At 33.8% G+C, this 15,326-nt stretch overlaps 1 protein-coding gene across 1 annotated transcript; it reads left to right on the top strand.

The window, feature by feature from the left end:
• The first annotated feature begins 123 nt into the window (after positions 1-123).
• LOC106053515 (josephin-2-like) lies at positions 124-9,638 on the top strand. The gene is made up of 4 exons (XM_013209076.2): positions 124-293; positions 1,759-1,969; positions 3,437-3,562; positions 3,936-9,638. The coding sequence occupies exons 2-4, from the start codon at positions 1,824-1,826 to the stop codon at positions 4,393-4,395; spliced, it is 732 nt and encodes a 243-aa protein (XP_013064530.2). The 5' UTR covers positions 124-293; positions 1,759-1,823; the 3' UTR covers positions 4,396-9,638.
• The last annotated feature ends 5,688 nt before the right edge of the window (positions 9,639-15,326 follow it).

Raw genomic sequence — 15,326 nt, 5'->3', positions numbered from 1 at the left:
AGAAAAAATTATGTATCTAGATTCTAGATATCTAGCAGGCTACATATTTATTTTTAATTTTGAGATACGGAAAGGGGGGGGGGGAAATTTCCCAAGGAACTTTTACTGCGGTACTGTAATAACATTAAAAAGTTTATTTTCCCGCAGGCTAAAATTTTACACTCAAATTTTATCTTGTAGACTCCAGTTTATTGATATCTCTAGATGTAGACTCTAGATCTAGAACTTTTTTCTGCAAGCTAAAGTATTAGAATCTAGATTACATCTAGAATAATCTACATTTACTACATTAAGTATGCTAAATCTAGAAATATCTAGACTAGATAGTAGATTGAATTCTACTTAAACTTAGACTTAACTCAATTAACTGACTTAACTTTTAACTTAAACTTTTACTTTTAGTCTTTTAAGTTTTATTAATAAACTTAAGTTTATAATTATTAACTTTAAGTCATTTAACTTTATAATAAGTGTCTTAGTGAAACTTAGTCTTAAGAACTTAAGTCTTAAGACTTCTTAAATGTACTTTAACTTTTTAAATTAGTCTCTTCACTCTTGTCTCTGTCTCGACTCTATCAAAATCAAGTATCATTCACATTGATTCAATGATTGAGTATCATTATAAATATTATAATCATAGATCTCATATCTAGATCTAAATACTTGAAAATTTACTTAAACTTAATATTTATAAAAAGATCTACTTAGATCTAATTCTAAAGTCTAAATCCTAAAATACTCTGACGGTGACTCTATGCCAGTATCATGAGTATGTGTCTATTAATTACTATTAATATTATTACATAGACATACACATAGATTTGATTTGATAGATGTAATATGATGTATAGATCATTATTAATATTACATGGCCTCCTTCAGTCGCGAAGCGACTATGGATCATCTCATGGAAATGGGATGAATGCCTGGGCATAAGTTGTGGTCGGAACGATGTTGCCCACACATCAGTTCCCCCCACTCCACGCTGCTGATGTATCCAAAGGACAGTGCCGATACAGTTTGGGGTCAGCTGCGTCGCAGGTTCTGCCAGAGTGTAGCACTGGGTGCTGCAAACTGCCTTAAGGTCGCCAGCTCCTGATTTTTCCTCAGGGTTGACTCTCGAAGCCTTTCCCATGATTGGGTATAGCTGCAAGGCAACAGAGGTTTGAATTCAGAGTTTTCCTTCTCCTAGGTGTGTAGCCAGCCATGGCTAATGAGCCCCTCCTGCCCGATGCTTACTGGTTAACCCTTAACTTACTGGTTAACTGGTTAATACATAACTCTGTGAGTTGATTAGTTCAGTTGAGTTTGAGTATGATCTAGATCTAGATCTGCTAGACAGACCCTAATAAGTTACTAGATCTAAGTTCAAGACTAAGTGTCACTAAGCATACATACATCATGAATACATGTCCAGACTTAAGATATGCCATAAGCACACCTACATTTGCATGTATATCAGAAACAAGAAGAATGTGTAATGATTGTAACTCCTTCTTGGTTGCTCAGATACCAGAATATTAGAAGGAAATATTTGAACATAAATAAACTCAGATCAATGTCTTACAGTGTTAATCTTGGGGAAGTGCTAGGTTTTATCTTCGAGGAGGGGATGACTGTCATTAATTAGAACTTTTAATATTTGAATTAGTGAATATTCAGGCAACTCTTGTGTATTTGAAAGTTGTTTTTAATAGTAATTAAGTATTGAAATCCTTATTTCCAAGCTCATGGTCTTTTATTTCTAACATTCTGCAGATTTAGAATACTCCCATTGGAAGCAACATCCAAAAGCTAAACTTACTTTTTGTTTCAAGAAGTACATGATGAGCAAGAAATCTGATGCTGGTGACAAGCAACTGTACCATGAAAGACAGGTAAAGGAGCTGTGCGCTCTCCATGCCCTGAATAACCTGATGCAGAAGAAAGATGCCTTTACTAAGAAGGATCTTGACGACATTTGCTTAAGGTGAATTTATTGTGCTTTTAGAACAGGACCCAAATAAATCTGCGAGCTTTGATTTTAAACTTATTTTTAAATATCTCATTTTAAAGACAATTAGTAACACGAAAAAATAACTTGTGTTATTTAAACAAAAACACTCATAAAGGAATAATTACATTATTTTTATCTGCTACAAGTCTTTAAACACAAATATAATTTCTTCAGAATTACATAATAGCAACTGGATCTAGATCTACATGAATACTAAATCTAGAACTAAAAATACACTGCATGGTTTAAAAGCAAAAAAAAAAAAAAGTGGGGGGGGGGGGGGGGGGTGTTCAGAGAGAGAAAAGTAGATCAAGATCTACATGAATGCTAAATCTAGAACTAAAAATTCAAAGAAAATGCCATAGTGACAGTAAAGGCTTTTTAAAAGTATGTGTGTTTTGGGAAAGGATATTATGTTTATACAGTTCGTGGCAGTGGGCTATTTGATCTCCACAAGCTATAAATAATGGGGGAAACAATTAAGTGTGTATTTTATGTGTCTCTAGATAAAAGCTTGACATAAAGTCTGAAAAAAAAAAAGTTGTTTTTTTTCAGAAAGTCTAAAAACAAAAATAGTTGTTTTTTTCGGTCAAAATAAAAAATTTTAGCCTAGGAACAAATCAAATGGCATAGCCGGTAGGCCTATATATATATATATATATATATATATATATATATATATATATATATATATATATATATATATATATATATATATATATATATAGAACCTTCACTTACTACTAGGTATACCAGGGAAATCTAATACCAAGGGCTGGTTAAAACCATCACCTGCTCCTTGAAAGAAAATAAACAGCTCTTTAACTAATTATCTAATTCGCTTGGAAGACTTTCTATCTAAAGAAGATAACCGCCAAGAAAAATCATTCTGTCGTTGAACATTTGATAAGACACATATGTTACTTAAACACAATTTTAAAAAATGAAACTTCTTAATGCTGGAACATGGTGTTGAAATAATTGAACCAACTCACAAACTTAGTAGCATCAGTAGGACATCCTAGTCCTTTCAAAGTTAGAGTAGTTGGGAGGACAATTTTAACAGAAGGACACAAGATCTGGTACCTGTAGCGCCAGAGCACTACGGGAGGACTAGTCCTTCCTGCTCTGATTTTTCAATAGGAGTTCATCTCAGGTACCTGTAGCCTTTTACGTCTCGAGAGACTATCTTTTCCCTTTGCAACTTCTTGTGTAAGATCTGGTACAGTGGTAGTAAAATTGAATGAAGAAAAAGTCATCTGTCTTACAATATCTATTTCTGTGTCTATAGTTCTGTTTCTTTTGAACTCTAAACAAAGTCTCAATGGAAGTCAAGTATTGGCCACTAATATTTTGTATGCCAACTCAAATACCAGTAAACAATAAAATAAAAATGTTTTGATTTAACGTTGTAATTTAATTTGATACTTTTTTTTCTAGGTTGTCTCCTGACACATTCATAAATCCTCATCGTAGCATGCTCGGACTTGGTAATTATGATGTCAATGTTATTATGGCCGCCTTGCAAGAGAAAGGATATGAAACTATTTGGTTTGACAAACGAAAGTAAGTTGAGTTACTAAATAATGTGTGTCAATAACAGGAATTGTGTAGAATGCAGCTAAAGATCTTCAGTTTAAATCTTAGTTATGCTTTTGAGAAGATTTTTTTCTAGACCTTAATCACTTTTAATGGGGAATCCCGATTATTAGTTTATTCTAAGAATAGAAAAAGCATTTAATAGGTAAGCATTCTTGACTATATCATTCCAAAGAATGTTATATTGGCTACAGAATACAGCTATTGTGAAAAACAGTATCGAAATAGTAATTTTGTAATTTTTATAAATAATTATTTGCATATCATATTTATAATAATGTGAAAATAATATTAAGAAGTACTATTATCAAGATTTTGTACTATGTTTCTTTTGTTTCAGAAAAGTGAATGTTTTGATTCCAGATAAAATCATGGGATTCATTTTGAACACACCAACAGATTACAAGTTGGGTTTTGTTAAGTTGCCCATCCATCGCAAGCATTGGATTGCCATTCGGTGGCTGAATGGAAAATATATGAACCTTGATTCAAAATTAGATGCTCCCTGTGCCATTGGGGATGAGGCGAGTCTTTTGGAGTATCTAGGATCAGAGTTAAGTAACGGGGACAAAGAGTTGTTACTAGTGGTGGAGAAAGACGTGTATGACAACTCTTTGTGGCGTAGGGACAGTGAAGGTGGGGAGAAAAAAGACGCTCACACATCAAACTCATCTGGAAGTTCACCAAGCAATTCATCTTGTGCAGGCTCACCCGGTAGTAACAATCTCAAGGATAAATCTTTGGCTAATGGTACTGTTGCAATTACTGACTTTCGGGCACAGGACCATGTTTCTAGCTGATGTGAAATATTTCTTAGATTGTCGGTTTAAATTCAGGTAAAGTATATATAAATAAAAGTGATTCCGAATTGCATTTCAAAGCAAATCTTTGGGACCATGCAGTGAACAAAATAACTTACAGAATTTGACTTATTTGGTTCATGTTAATTTGAGTTTACGTTTCATTTAAAATATAAAATTTCATCTTCGATCTTCCACACATATACGTGAACCCAATTATTGCTTTTTTTTTGGGCAATTCACTCTAAGTTATATTTATTGTGAATCTTATTGTCTGCTTGATTCTAATACGGGTGGCTTTTCAACTTGCTTTTGGCGCCAGTTCCCTATTTAAGAGCTTAGTACTAAAATTATTGTTGTGCCAGCTTGAGTTGACTGTTTGTAATACATGCAATACTCACTATGTAAATATTGTCATCGCTGATGCTAATCATAAATGTGGATTTATTTATTTTATACATTAAAATCCTATGTGTTCTAATATGTGATTTACATGCACTTTTATAGAGCTAAAAGTAATCCAGTGCCTGAATGTAGTGAATCATACAAACTGGCATCTACTACTAGTACTCTCATTTCTGTCCTGCCAAGGCATTGAGTCCCATTAACATGAAGCTGAATCTAATTGAAGATTCTTGTGTACCTTTAGACTGGGTCCTTTTCCGCATTGAAACTCTCTCTGGTCATGTTACATGACAGGGAAAGTCATACTTACTGTAACTTGAGTGTCAAACGTTTTGATTTGTATATTTGAGTTGTTTAATATTTGATCAAGTTTAGAATCTTTACCTGGCTTTAAACATGGAAGCTTTTTGTTGTACTGATATACATAATTTTTAAAAGCAAAAGTAATGGTCATCCTTGTATGATTTTTGGTTGTTGCCATTTTGCATGTGGTTATAAGCTCTCAGTTTTTTTTCTAATTAACTTTTTTTTTTTATTCAAGCCTGACTTGCGATTTGGTAAAAAAGAAAATAATGTACCTTATTTAAATTTGTTATGTATAGAATATTTGCTGCTAACAAGTGATATCTGTGACATGTTTTTGTTCATATGTGATCTGGATTTATATGTGTAAAAAAACATTTGTTTGTACTGCTGTTGTTTTTTTTTTAATTCTTCAATCTCTTTTATTTAATCAGTTCTATTTATACAGACTAAAACCTAAAATAAAACAAAATCTTTAGGTTTATTGTTTTTCACTACTTTATTGTTTCCTTACAAGACGTGTACATATTTTGTTTTCTAATAATTTATTTAAAATAGATTTCATCATCTCTATAACAATTATCTATTTGTTTGTTATTATTATTATTTGCAAATTATTATGCAAGGTTTATGTGTTTAAACAATGTCCTCTCATAAAAAATATTTGCCAAGCAAGAGATTATATTTTAAAATTTCTTTTTAAGTATGTTTATAAATATAAAAATTTTGCTTGTCAATGGAGTGTTTCTCCAAATTTGGTTTCTCCAGAGTTGATCTTTAAAAGAAGTAAGAAATAGCTTAGTTGTTCCTCCCTATTCAATACATATACAATTACTGAGTAAGCCACTGGCTGTCCTTGTATATTTACATATAAAGCTCCTCCTTTGTGGTTGAAGATGAGCACAATCTGACGAACTCCCAAGATTGGAAAAGCACACAAAGCTTGAATAGGTTTGTCAGTTTCAGTGTTGCCTGCACACAAAGCATGAATAGGTTGGGTCAGTTGCAGTGTTGCCTGCTGAGAGCATTAGTTTTTTTTGGTTTTATTGCTCTTAGTTCTTTGCTGATGTCCATGCCTTGAAAAGTCATGAGTGTCAATTCTTAGGGGCAAGAGATTGTGAAAGATTTTTTTTTTGGCCAAAATAACTTCAAGTAACTCTAAGTAAATAACTTCTTAGGCTTAAATTTGACAAACTTGCTATATGGACAAGTACTATTCATGCTTTACTGAAACTGGATCCGTTAGCAAAATTTTTGTTAAAACGTATCCCAAGTTACATTCCAGTTTTGTGTCTTAGTTCAACTGTATAACTGGGATGAAATTATTACGAGGTAAATCCATTGATGCAAAGTGTAGCAAAAAAAAAACTGTTAATTCTAATCACATGCATACAAATGGCATATTCACTCACTCTAATCACTTGCATACAAATGGCATATTCACTCACTCTCTTTCACTGTCTGTCTCAGGGATTTCTAACAATGTAATAATACTTTGTTAAATTACAAATATTAGTTTAATTATAAATATTATATATATACCTTCTTCAAATTATATTGCATTCATTTCTCTGTTATATGTTTCTTCTTCTGTGTTCTCAATATCGTGTTGGAGAGTTCATCTAACTAATCTTCTATCTGCGATAAACTGTGCAATGTGTCCAGATCTGGCCTATTTTCATACAGTTTTTCTTGCATAGGGATGTTTTGTGGCTAATGTCTTGTTTGGGCCTCTCAATAAAATTTGCTGCATGTGCTTTTGAGGACACAGTCTGCATTCTCTGGTGACACACCACAAGGGCATATTCCAATAGACTAATTATCAGAATCCATAACATGTATTGTCTAATTCTCTTGTGTTCGGTTTGAAGGTGAAAAGTTTGATGTTGATCATATTGGAATAGCTTGTAAAATGCTTCTGTTATAAAATGATTATAATTGAGTTTAAATTTTAAGTATGAAGTTTAAAAAAAAACCCAACACATTTCAATAAGTGATTTAAAAGGATGAGAATTTCCAGATTTTCTTAGCCGCATGCATCTGATCACATTGTAGTCTTTAAATTACCTTCATGGCTAAAAAATGTAATGGGGTATGTTTTGGAAATTTTTTCATTCAAATTTAGTTTTGCTAAACTCTTTCAGTGCGGTGTTACTCTCAGCGAGTACCTTCGCTAGCGCTGGTCAGTACGGCGTACACTCAGCGTGTAACTTGGTTTATAATATTTATTTCACTATCTTTTTTCTCTTTTTTTTTTCATTTTCCGGATGTGAGAGTGATTGTTCTTTGTTTTGGTAGTAAATTTGATGCAGTATCAACATGTTTAAAAGAAAATAGACAACATTATGTTAATGGTTCTTTTTTAGTTTATTTCCCAGGACCCGAAAAATGTAAATATACAATTTCTTAGTGTTTTTTTTCTTCTTGTATGAAATCTGAAGCGATTAAATGTGTTTAGTATTGTGATTTTTCAATATTTATTGATTAAATGTTTAATTAAAAGGTTAAATCTTTCAGTATATCAATTTTTAATGAATTTTAAAAATATTTTCTTTTTCCGTGCTCAGTTTAAAATTAATGAAAAACAATTTTTCTTCAATAATTAATTTTATTTATTTTCATTTTGTAGCCCATTCATTTTCCTTCCAAATAAAATCAAATATGTTAGATTATTTAATAAAATAAAAAAGTTAATGTTAGTTTTAGTAACTCTACCCCAGGGGAAAATTTGTGTTCAATCCGGAAAACTCCATTTTTTTTCGATCAAAATAATTCGCACTGAAAGAGTTAAGTTGGTCAGAAATGAATTTAAGGTTAAGTCTGAGGCATAAATGGTAATTTAAGAAGTGACTATATTTTTTTTGTTTTAGGCAACATGTTACTTAATGTCTCTAGTAAACATATTTGTATTGTTATTGCTTTGTGTGTGTGGTAGATTAGATTGTGTAGTTTGAATGGATAAAACCAAAGAAAGGCGCAAGGGATGTCTCTTAGTGCTAGCTTGTGTACTTTCATATAAAGCAATCTTCATTATTTCATTTTCACTTTTTTTTCATTTGGAACAAAATTAAATGTGCCAAACATTGATAGTTTCATTTTACTATTATTAGATGTATTGGGGGGGAGGGGGATTTATTTTTATCTCAAGGACAAAGAAGACTGTATTCAGCACTGAACCCTAATCAACTATTTGACACATTATTTGTCAGCAACTGGCCACCAGCTCTGGAGAAACCCTTACCTACCTCCATTTTGTTTTGAAGGCAGCACATTGAATGCATACACATTTATTTGGCGTTTCTGCAATATTGCCTGGGATTGAACACATGTGTATTGTGATATAACCGGACATCATCTCAGTGATGTTACTGATTTTATTTTTTTTTTATTGTTATACTAACAGTTGTTTGCTTGCAGAGAGTTTCTATTATTAAAAGTTATAATATATTCTGTCCAAGGCCATTTTTACTTCATATGGCTTTTAAATGTTTAATTATTTAATTAACCTTTTTTAAAAAACTAGTGGTATTCTTGGGGCCATTTTTACGTTGTATAATGATTACTTGGGTCCTCACAGGCTGTTCAGTGCATTGGGCAGCAAGCTGTGTCTATAGAAATCAGTCTGTAGCAATGTCTAACCTATTCTCAGCTAGTGTTCTCCGCCATGAGATCTTCAATAAAAGTGTTGCCCCAAGTTATTTGAGGACATCCCTTTTGAGTTTTCCTTGTGTTTGCCCTCATGTTATACCCTTGGGACTTGCAATTCATTATGTTGGACATGTCCCTCAGGACCTCGTGCAAAGGTCTGTAACAATCTCATTTTGCCATGCATGGGCTGTTGGACTTCCTGTTTGGTCCAACTTCATCATCAGTAATTGGCCCCTCTTAACCCATGTTAGATTATATCTGTTTGATGTTTGCCGCTTCTGTAGCAATCGAGGCTTTACAGTGTGGAGTTGTTAGCCCCCAATATCAACCCTCCTCCTTATTCATTTGGGCTTGGGACCGATAATTATTTTTTTGTTCTTAGGTCCAATTTTACTTTGTAAAACAATTATAAAGTGTCAGTTTTGTTAAATTAGATTACAATTTTATGTCTTTTTATATATATATATATTCAAGAGATAAATCTTCTTTAAAAAAAAAGTTCTACAATAAATTTTGCACCATTTTACTATAGCTAGATTAAGCTCTAGGTGTTATTTGATTCAAAAATCCATTATGATAAATTTTCAATATAAGTGATACCGTATGTTTGGTTTTAAGATGCTAGTTCATTTTGTTTTGTATTTATAATTTAAAATTTGTGGCTCTAGCTTTAGAGTATTGTGCAAAAATTAGACATATAACCATTAACAAGGACTTTGACCCAAAGCTCCTATACTTGTGTACATTTTTGATGTGCCTATTTATTGGATATATATTTCTTTATTAATTACTATTCATTTTGTATCAAGTTTAAATTTGCTCTCCAAAGTTTTATATAAATCTTATCTATGCTACTTGATAGAATTAAAATTTAACAACAGCAATCATTTCATTTCTTTTTGTTTACTCAAGTTGGTCACGTTTTAATTTCAGTAATTACTAAATAATAATAGTAATAATAAGACTGAACAAGGAGACTACACTGAAAGTAGATGGTGAGTCACATACTTATTGATATATAGCAAAGGCTTCTAACAGAGGAGGGGCATAGCAAAGTGGTAAAGGGCTTGGCTTCTGAACTGAGTGTCCCGGGTTTGAATCCTTGTGACAAAAAAAAAAATTTTCGAGATCTTTAGGGCGTCTCTTGAGTCAATTCAGCTGTAATGCGTACCTGACCGAATTTGGGGAAAAGTAAAGGTGGTCGGTCATTGTGCTGGCCAAACGACACCATCATTAGCTGTGCCCCATAGATCGCAAGGTCTGAAAGAGGAGCTTTACTCTTCATTGTTTTATTATTCAACACTGGAATCAATAATAGCCTACCTTACATTTGGGAAATTCCCAAACGCTATAGTCCTTTCAAAACCAATGTTGGATTGAGACCTAAGCCTTGTTCTTTAGCCAAATTTAAATTTATTTTTTTAATTTCAAAAATTATAAAGGTCAAACTTTAGTTTTCCTTGCGTGGCCAACGAGCTAGCAATTCTTATCTCAGCGATAAATATCCTTGTTAAATTTGGAGGAAAATAGTTTGAGCCGTTTTGTATATCCGTGTCCAGGTTCCACCCTCCACACTGGTTCCATGAATTTCTGACCTGAATAGAGGTATTGTAAAAACAACACAGCATACTGAAATTTTACAAAGAGAATTAGAATTACAGAAGTGGGAATCAAATGGAGCATGTCTTTCCACCCAGAAAATGTCCATTATTATTTTCTTATCTTATATGATACCGAGGATTATTAAGAGGTACAAAAAAAACTAAAGCAAATAAAAACTACTTCTTTTAAGATGATTCTATTTTGAAAAATTATAACGGTCAAACCAGAGTTTTCCTTGTGACAAATTTCGTACATTTTCCCCAAAGTTATATAGGGCCCAGACATAAACTGTCAAATTTCTAGGGATATCAGGATAGCTGTTTTCAAGATCCTTGTCCCGGTTTCAGCCATGAAGAGTTTTCAAGCTAATAGGAGGAATTGTAAGTATTGTCATGGAGCCCCCATACTGGTAACTATTTTAAGCAAGAAAAATTTAAAAATACTTTTTGTTAAAATGACAATACCTCCTTTATACAGCTTATAGACTTTGAATGCGGTGCACATAATGTTCCTAAACATTAATTTATTAAACTCTTGAATGAATAGGGCACATAGGAATAGGGTCTACATGCGGAAATACATGAAGCCATATAGATCTACACAGTCTGTTCAAGATACAGATTTTCCAGTTCTCTAGCCAAATTTAAATTTGTTTCTTTTTATATTTTGAAAAATTATCCCGTTCAAACCAGAGTTTTCCCAGTGAGGCCAACGAGCTAGTAATTTTTTCCCCAGCTATATAGGCTACATCAACTGTCAATTTTACTAGGAAAGTCGTTAGAGCCGTTTTCGACAACCGTACGTGTCCACTTTAGCCCAGAAGGTTTTGCCAATAAACTCCGATTGTGCGACCTGAATTGAAGTATTGTACAAATCAAACATTTATTTTTTAAAAATTAACAAATCAAACAAGATATCCTTGGTAAATCAAGATTAATTAGAATATGCGTTCTCTATTTAGGACCACTCAATTTAAAACAAACAAAAAATAGAACAGACGCATGGTAGAGCCTTGAGAATTAAGCCCATAGCTGTGCGGCATAGCAAACGAATATTCACATTTGATTAGAGCAGTGTTTCACAAATTGTGTTCCGCGGAACCCTAGTTTTCCGCGAGGCCTAAATAGCTACCACGTAAATTAATCTCTCTAAAAATAAGCTAAGTACGCTAAATACTCAGAACAGTGTTCCGGGCCGCTAAGGAAAAAGTTTGGATTAGAGTAACACCATTAGCACAGGCGTGCGCACTGGATTGTCATTCGGATGGCCTTGATTGTCCTGGGTTCCTACCTTGTTCCGCTGTCATCACCTTCGACCTGCGGGAAAATTGGACTTGGATGAAATTATCTTCAAATTTGAAGGAACATCCGAAACTTATAAACAAGCATTTGTAAAATCACTAAATTCAGAGACGCTTCAGGGGCAGAGAACTAAGAAGTGAAGTAGCAATAATGTATAAAACAATGAACCATAATTTACAAATACAAAACCTAATAAAATACTGTTATGACTTTGCCATGCGCACCGCCATCCAAGATGGTGCATAAAGAAGGTGCGCACTATCAGTGACCAGACAAGTCGGATGTTGACATAAGAGACAAACAATTTCCGCCCAAGTCTAGAGAGCCAATATAGAGATGCTGTAATCAAGGCAGATGCCCTTTGTGTTTATCATGTCTCTATGTAAATAAACGTCTATGTCCTCGTTGAGTTGCCTCACTTAAGTTATTACAATACTTAGATAGAGACAAAGATACAAGTAAATTTATGTTCCAGATGCAAAGATACATTCTTGCAAGTGGAATGGGTTGCATGAATTAGTCAGGAAAAGAAACGAATGAGCAAAGTTTTTGACGAGTAGGTTATACTGAAAAGATCACATTTTGACAGAAGCTTTGTGATAAGCAGTTTTACATATGAGAAACTCTCCTTTTAAACAAGAAATTCACTTATGACCCCTAAATCTAAAGTAAGCCTTTCAAATATTTTAGCCAATGGAATGACCACCCATTTCTAAAGAATCCAAAATTTTAGTATATTTACTGACCAGCCATTTTTAAAGAATCCAAGATTTTAGCATATTCTAATTGAAACCTTATCAATTATAATAATAATAATCTTTATTGTCCGTGAGGAAATTTGTCTTACAATTTGTGCATTACACCAAACAGAACATAGTAACTATGAAAAAATGTGTACATTCCGTACCTGGGTCACTCATAATTTACATACGAAACATTTTTATAGGCCTATCAATTGTTTCTTTTTAATGATTTAATTGCCAGGGGTACACAAGAGTGTTTGTGTCTGTCTTTGCTATCGGTGTCTTGTATCTCTTTTGTGATGGTATAATCACAAAATCCTGAACCAAAGGGGGATTTCTTATTTCTAGAATCTTTTTTTTTATGGATGTTAGTCTCAAACAGCTACCCAACTGGGGTTTGTTTTTTTCCCAATGACTTTACCAGCAGCATTTAGGATTCTATGGAGTTTATTTTTATTTCTAATGCCCAGATTGCCATACCAGGCAGTCATATTAAAACTTAAAATATTGCAGATGTGAGCGTGATAAAACATAGCCAAAGCCTTGTCACTAACATTGAACGAGGACAATCTTCTCAGTAATCGTAATCTTTGCTGCCCTTTTTTGCTGACATAATCAGTATTTGCAGTAAAAATTTAGTTTATTGTCTAGGATAGACTAAGACTGTTTTATTGATCCTTACGGAAATTTGTTGTGATTACAAGGACTCTTTTCTCATATAAAGACAACACAACAGAAAAATACACATAAATACAACAGACAACATAAAGAGTTCATTCAGCGACTACACGCAGGTATCTTGGTGCATTTCATGTTTCCTGATCAATGAGTGGCGGTGATAGAGTCTGACCGAGTGAGGTACGAACGAGTTTTTGTACCGCTCCGTTCTTGTTTTGATTGACAGCAGTCACTCACTTCGCGACGACCTGACGTAGTTCTGATGGAGCGGGTGGCCGTTGTCTTCCAAGATTTTTTCGATTTTTCTTAGGGGCTTTTGTTCAAAAAGTTCCTTTAAATCTGGTAATGTTGTGAGTGTAATTTTTTATCCTTTTTTTATGATGTTTTCTGACGTCGCAACAGTTTAGATAAGGCGTTGCCTTGCAAACAAGTTATTCCGTATGTTAGCAGATTTTGTATAGTCGCGCCGTAAAAAGTCTCAAGGATCTTCTTGTCTAGTTTAAAGCTATTGAGTTTGTATAGAAAAAAGAGTCGCTGGGCTGTTTTCTTTGTCAGAGTTCCAAGGTGGTCTTCCCATGAAAGCTTGTTGTTGATGATAACGCCTAGATATTTATATGCCTTTACTTGTTCTATAGATGTAGTGTTTATTTGCAGTTCACGTATAGTTTGTTTTTTCTTTCTAAAATCTATTATATGTTCTTTAGTTTTTGTGACATTGTTTTTGTGACATTCAGTTCTAGAAAGTTGTCGGTGCACCAGTTTGTAAACTAGTGCCAAGGTATTTAAAAGTTTGCACTATTTCAATAGTTTCTCCAGCTACAGAAACAATATCATTTTCTTAGTTTTCCCTACGAAAATCAATTATCATTTCTTTTTTTTTTTTTTTGACATTTAATAATAAAAAATTATCTTTACAGTACTTTTCAATGTGCTCTATTTCTCTGAAATACTCATTTACGTCTGAGCTCTCCGAGAGCAGGGAAAGAAGAGCCGCATCATCAGTGAATTTTGTGAAGAAGCAAAAAGGACTATCGGATTCAAAATCATGCTTCCCAAAGAATACTGTGATTCACTCAACAAGCAGTAAGACGTAGTAATTTCTGTATTTTAAAATATCTCTTGGAGTTAATTTAAAGCTGTTCATAAAAGTAGAATGATGAATAGCCTACAACTAAAAGAACTGAGAGTATTTTAATTAGGAAGGCTGCAGTATTAATGTACACCCTACATGTGAATGGATAGTTAAATTGTGTAAACAAGACAAGTGCTATACACAAATTTTAGATAAGACCTTCACTTTCACACGTTAGTTTGTTGGACCGTTGGGGCACCACACAAGATCTGGCCCAGTCAATGGATATAGCCGTCTACCGTTGGGAGCCCTCAGACAGGACAGGGGTGAAGAGCCCACCAACGGGATAATGGCGCCGACGCCCTACTGACTTCACTGAGGGTACTGTTCACTGGACGAGTCTCGAAGACCTTGTAATATGGCCATAGTGTTTTAGTTTGCATTTTTTTTTTTACAATAGTTAGAAGGTCATCCTGGGGTCTAATGACTGTAGTAACAGGTCATTGGACCCCACGATGACCTACTGTCTCTAAATCTCTTCGTTTGTGATGTGGTCTTTAATTGTGATGCCTAGGATCCTTCTGTAGCAACTCTACTCCATTGCTGGGATTCTCCTCTCTAGCTCTGCAGTCAGCGTCCAAGACTCACAATCATATAAGAATGTGACGCATCACTCTGGATTTTGGTGTCAATGGCTATACCTTTGACTTTCCATATCTTTTGGAGTTTTGCAAGTGCTGTTGTGGACTATGCAATTCGGGTCAGTAGTTCAGGTTTGGTTCCCTCACCTGAGACGATAGCTCCGAGGTATTTGAAGCTGCTAACACTAGTCAGTTTTTTATCTCCAATGGTGATGCCCCTTTTAAAGCCCTATTGGCTACTGGTCATAATTTGAGTTTTTTTTCGGCATTTAAATGCATACCATATGCTGCGGAATTCTTGTCTATACGCATCACCAAGTCAGCTAGCGCTTCTTCTGTCCTTGCTAGGCCATCTAGATCACCCGCGATTAAATATTTTCTACGCTAACTACAAACATAACAACAGATGTGACCAAATATTTTCTATACTAACTACAAACATAACAACAAATGTGACTAAATATTTTCTATACTAACTACAAACATAACAACAGATGTGATCAAATTTTTCTATACTAACTACAAACACAACAACAGA

The sequence above is a fragment of the Biomphalaria glabrata genome, chromosome 2 (assembly GCF_947242115.1).
Source record: "Biomphalaria glabrata chromosome 2, xgBioGlab47.1, whole genome shotgun sequence".
Lineage (NCBI taxonomy): Eukaryota > Metazoa > Mollusca > Gastropoda > Planorbidae > Biomphalaria > Biomphalaria glabrata.
This window is presented reverse-complemented; position numbering and strand designations above follow the sequence as displayed.

Coding starts and splice junctions, on each gene's coding strand:
- LOC106053515 (XM_013209076.2), top strand. CDS start 1,824: ATGATGAGCAAGAAATCTGATGCTGGTGACAAGCAACTGTACCATGAA. Junction 1,970..3,436: donor CTTGACGACATTTGCTTAAG/GTGAATTTATTG, acceptor TTTTTTTTCTAG/GTTGTCTCCTGACACATTCA. Junction 3,563..3,935: donor ATTTGGTTTGACAAACGAAA/GTAAGTTGAGTT, acceptor CTTTTGTTTCAG/AAAAGTGAATGTTTTGATTC.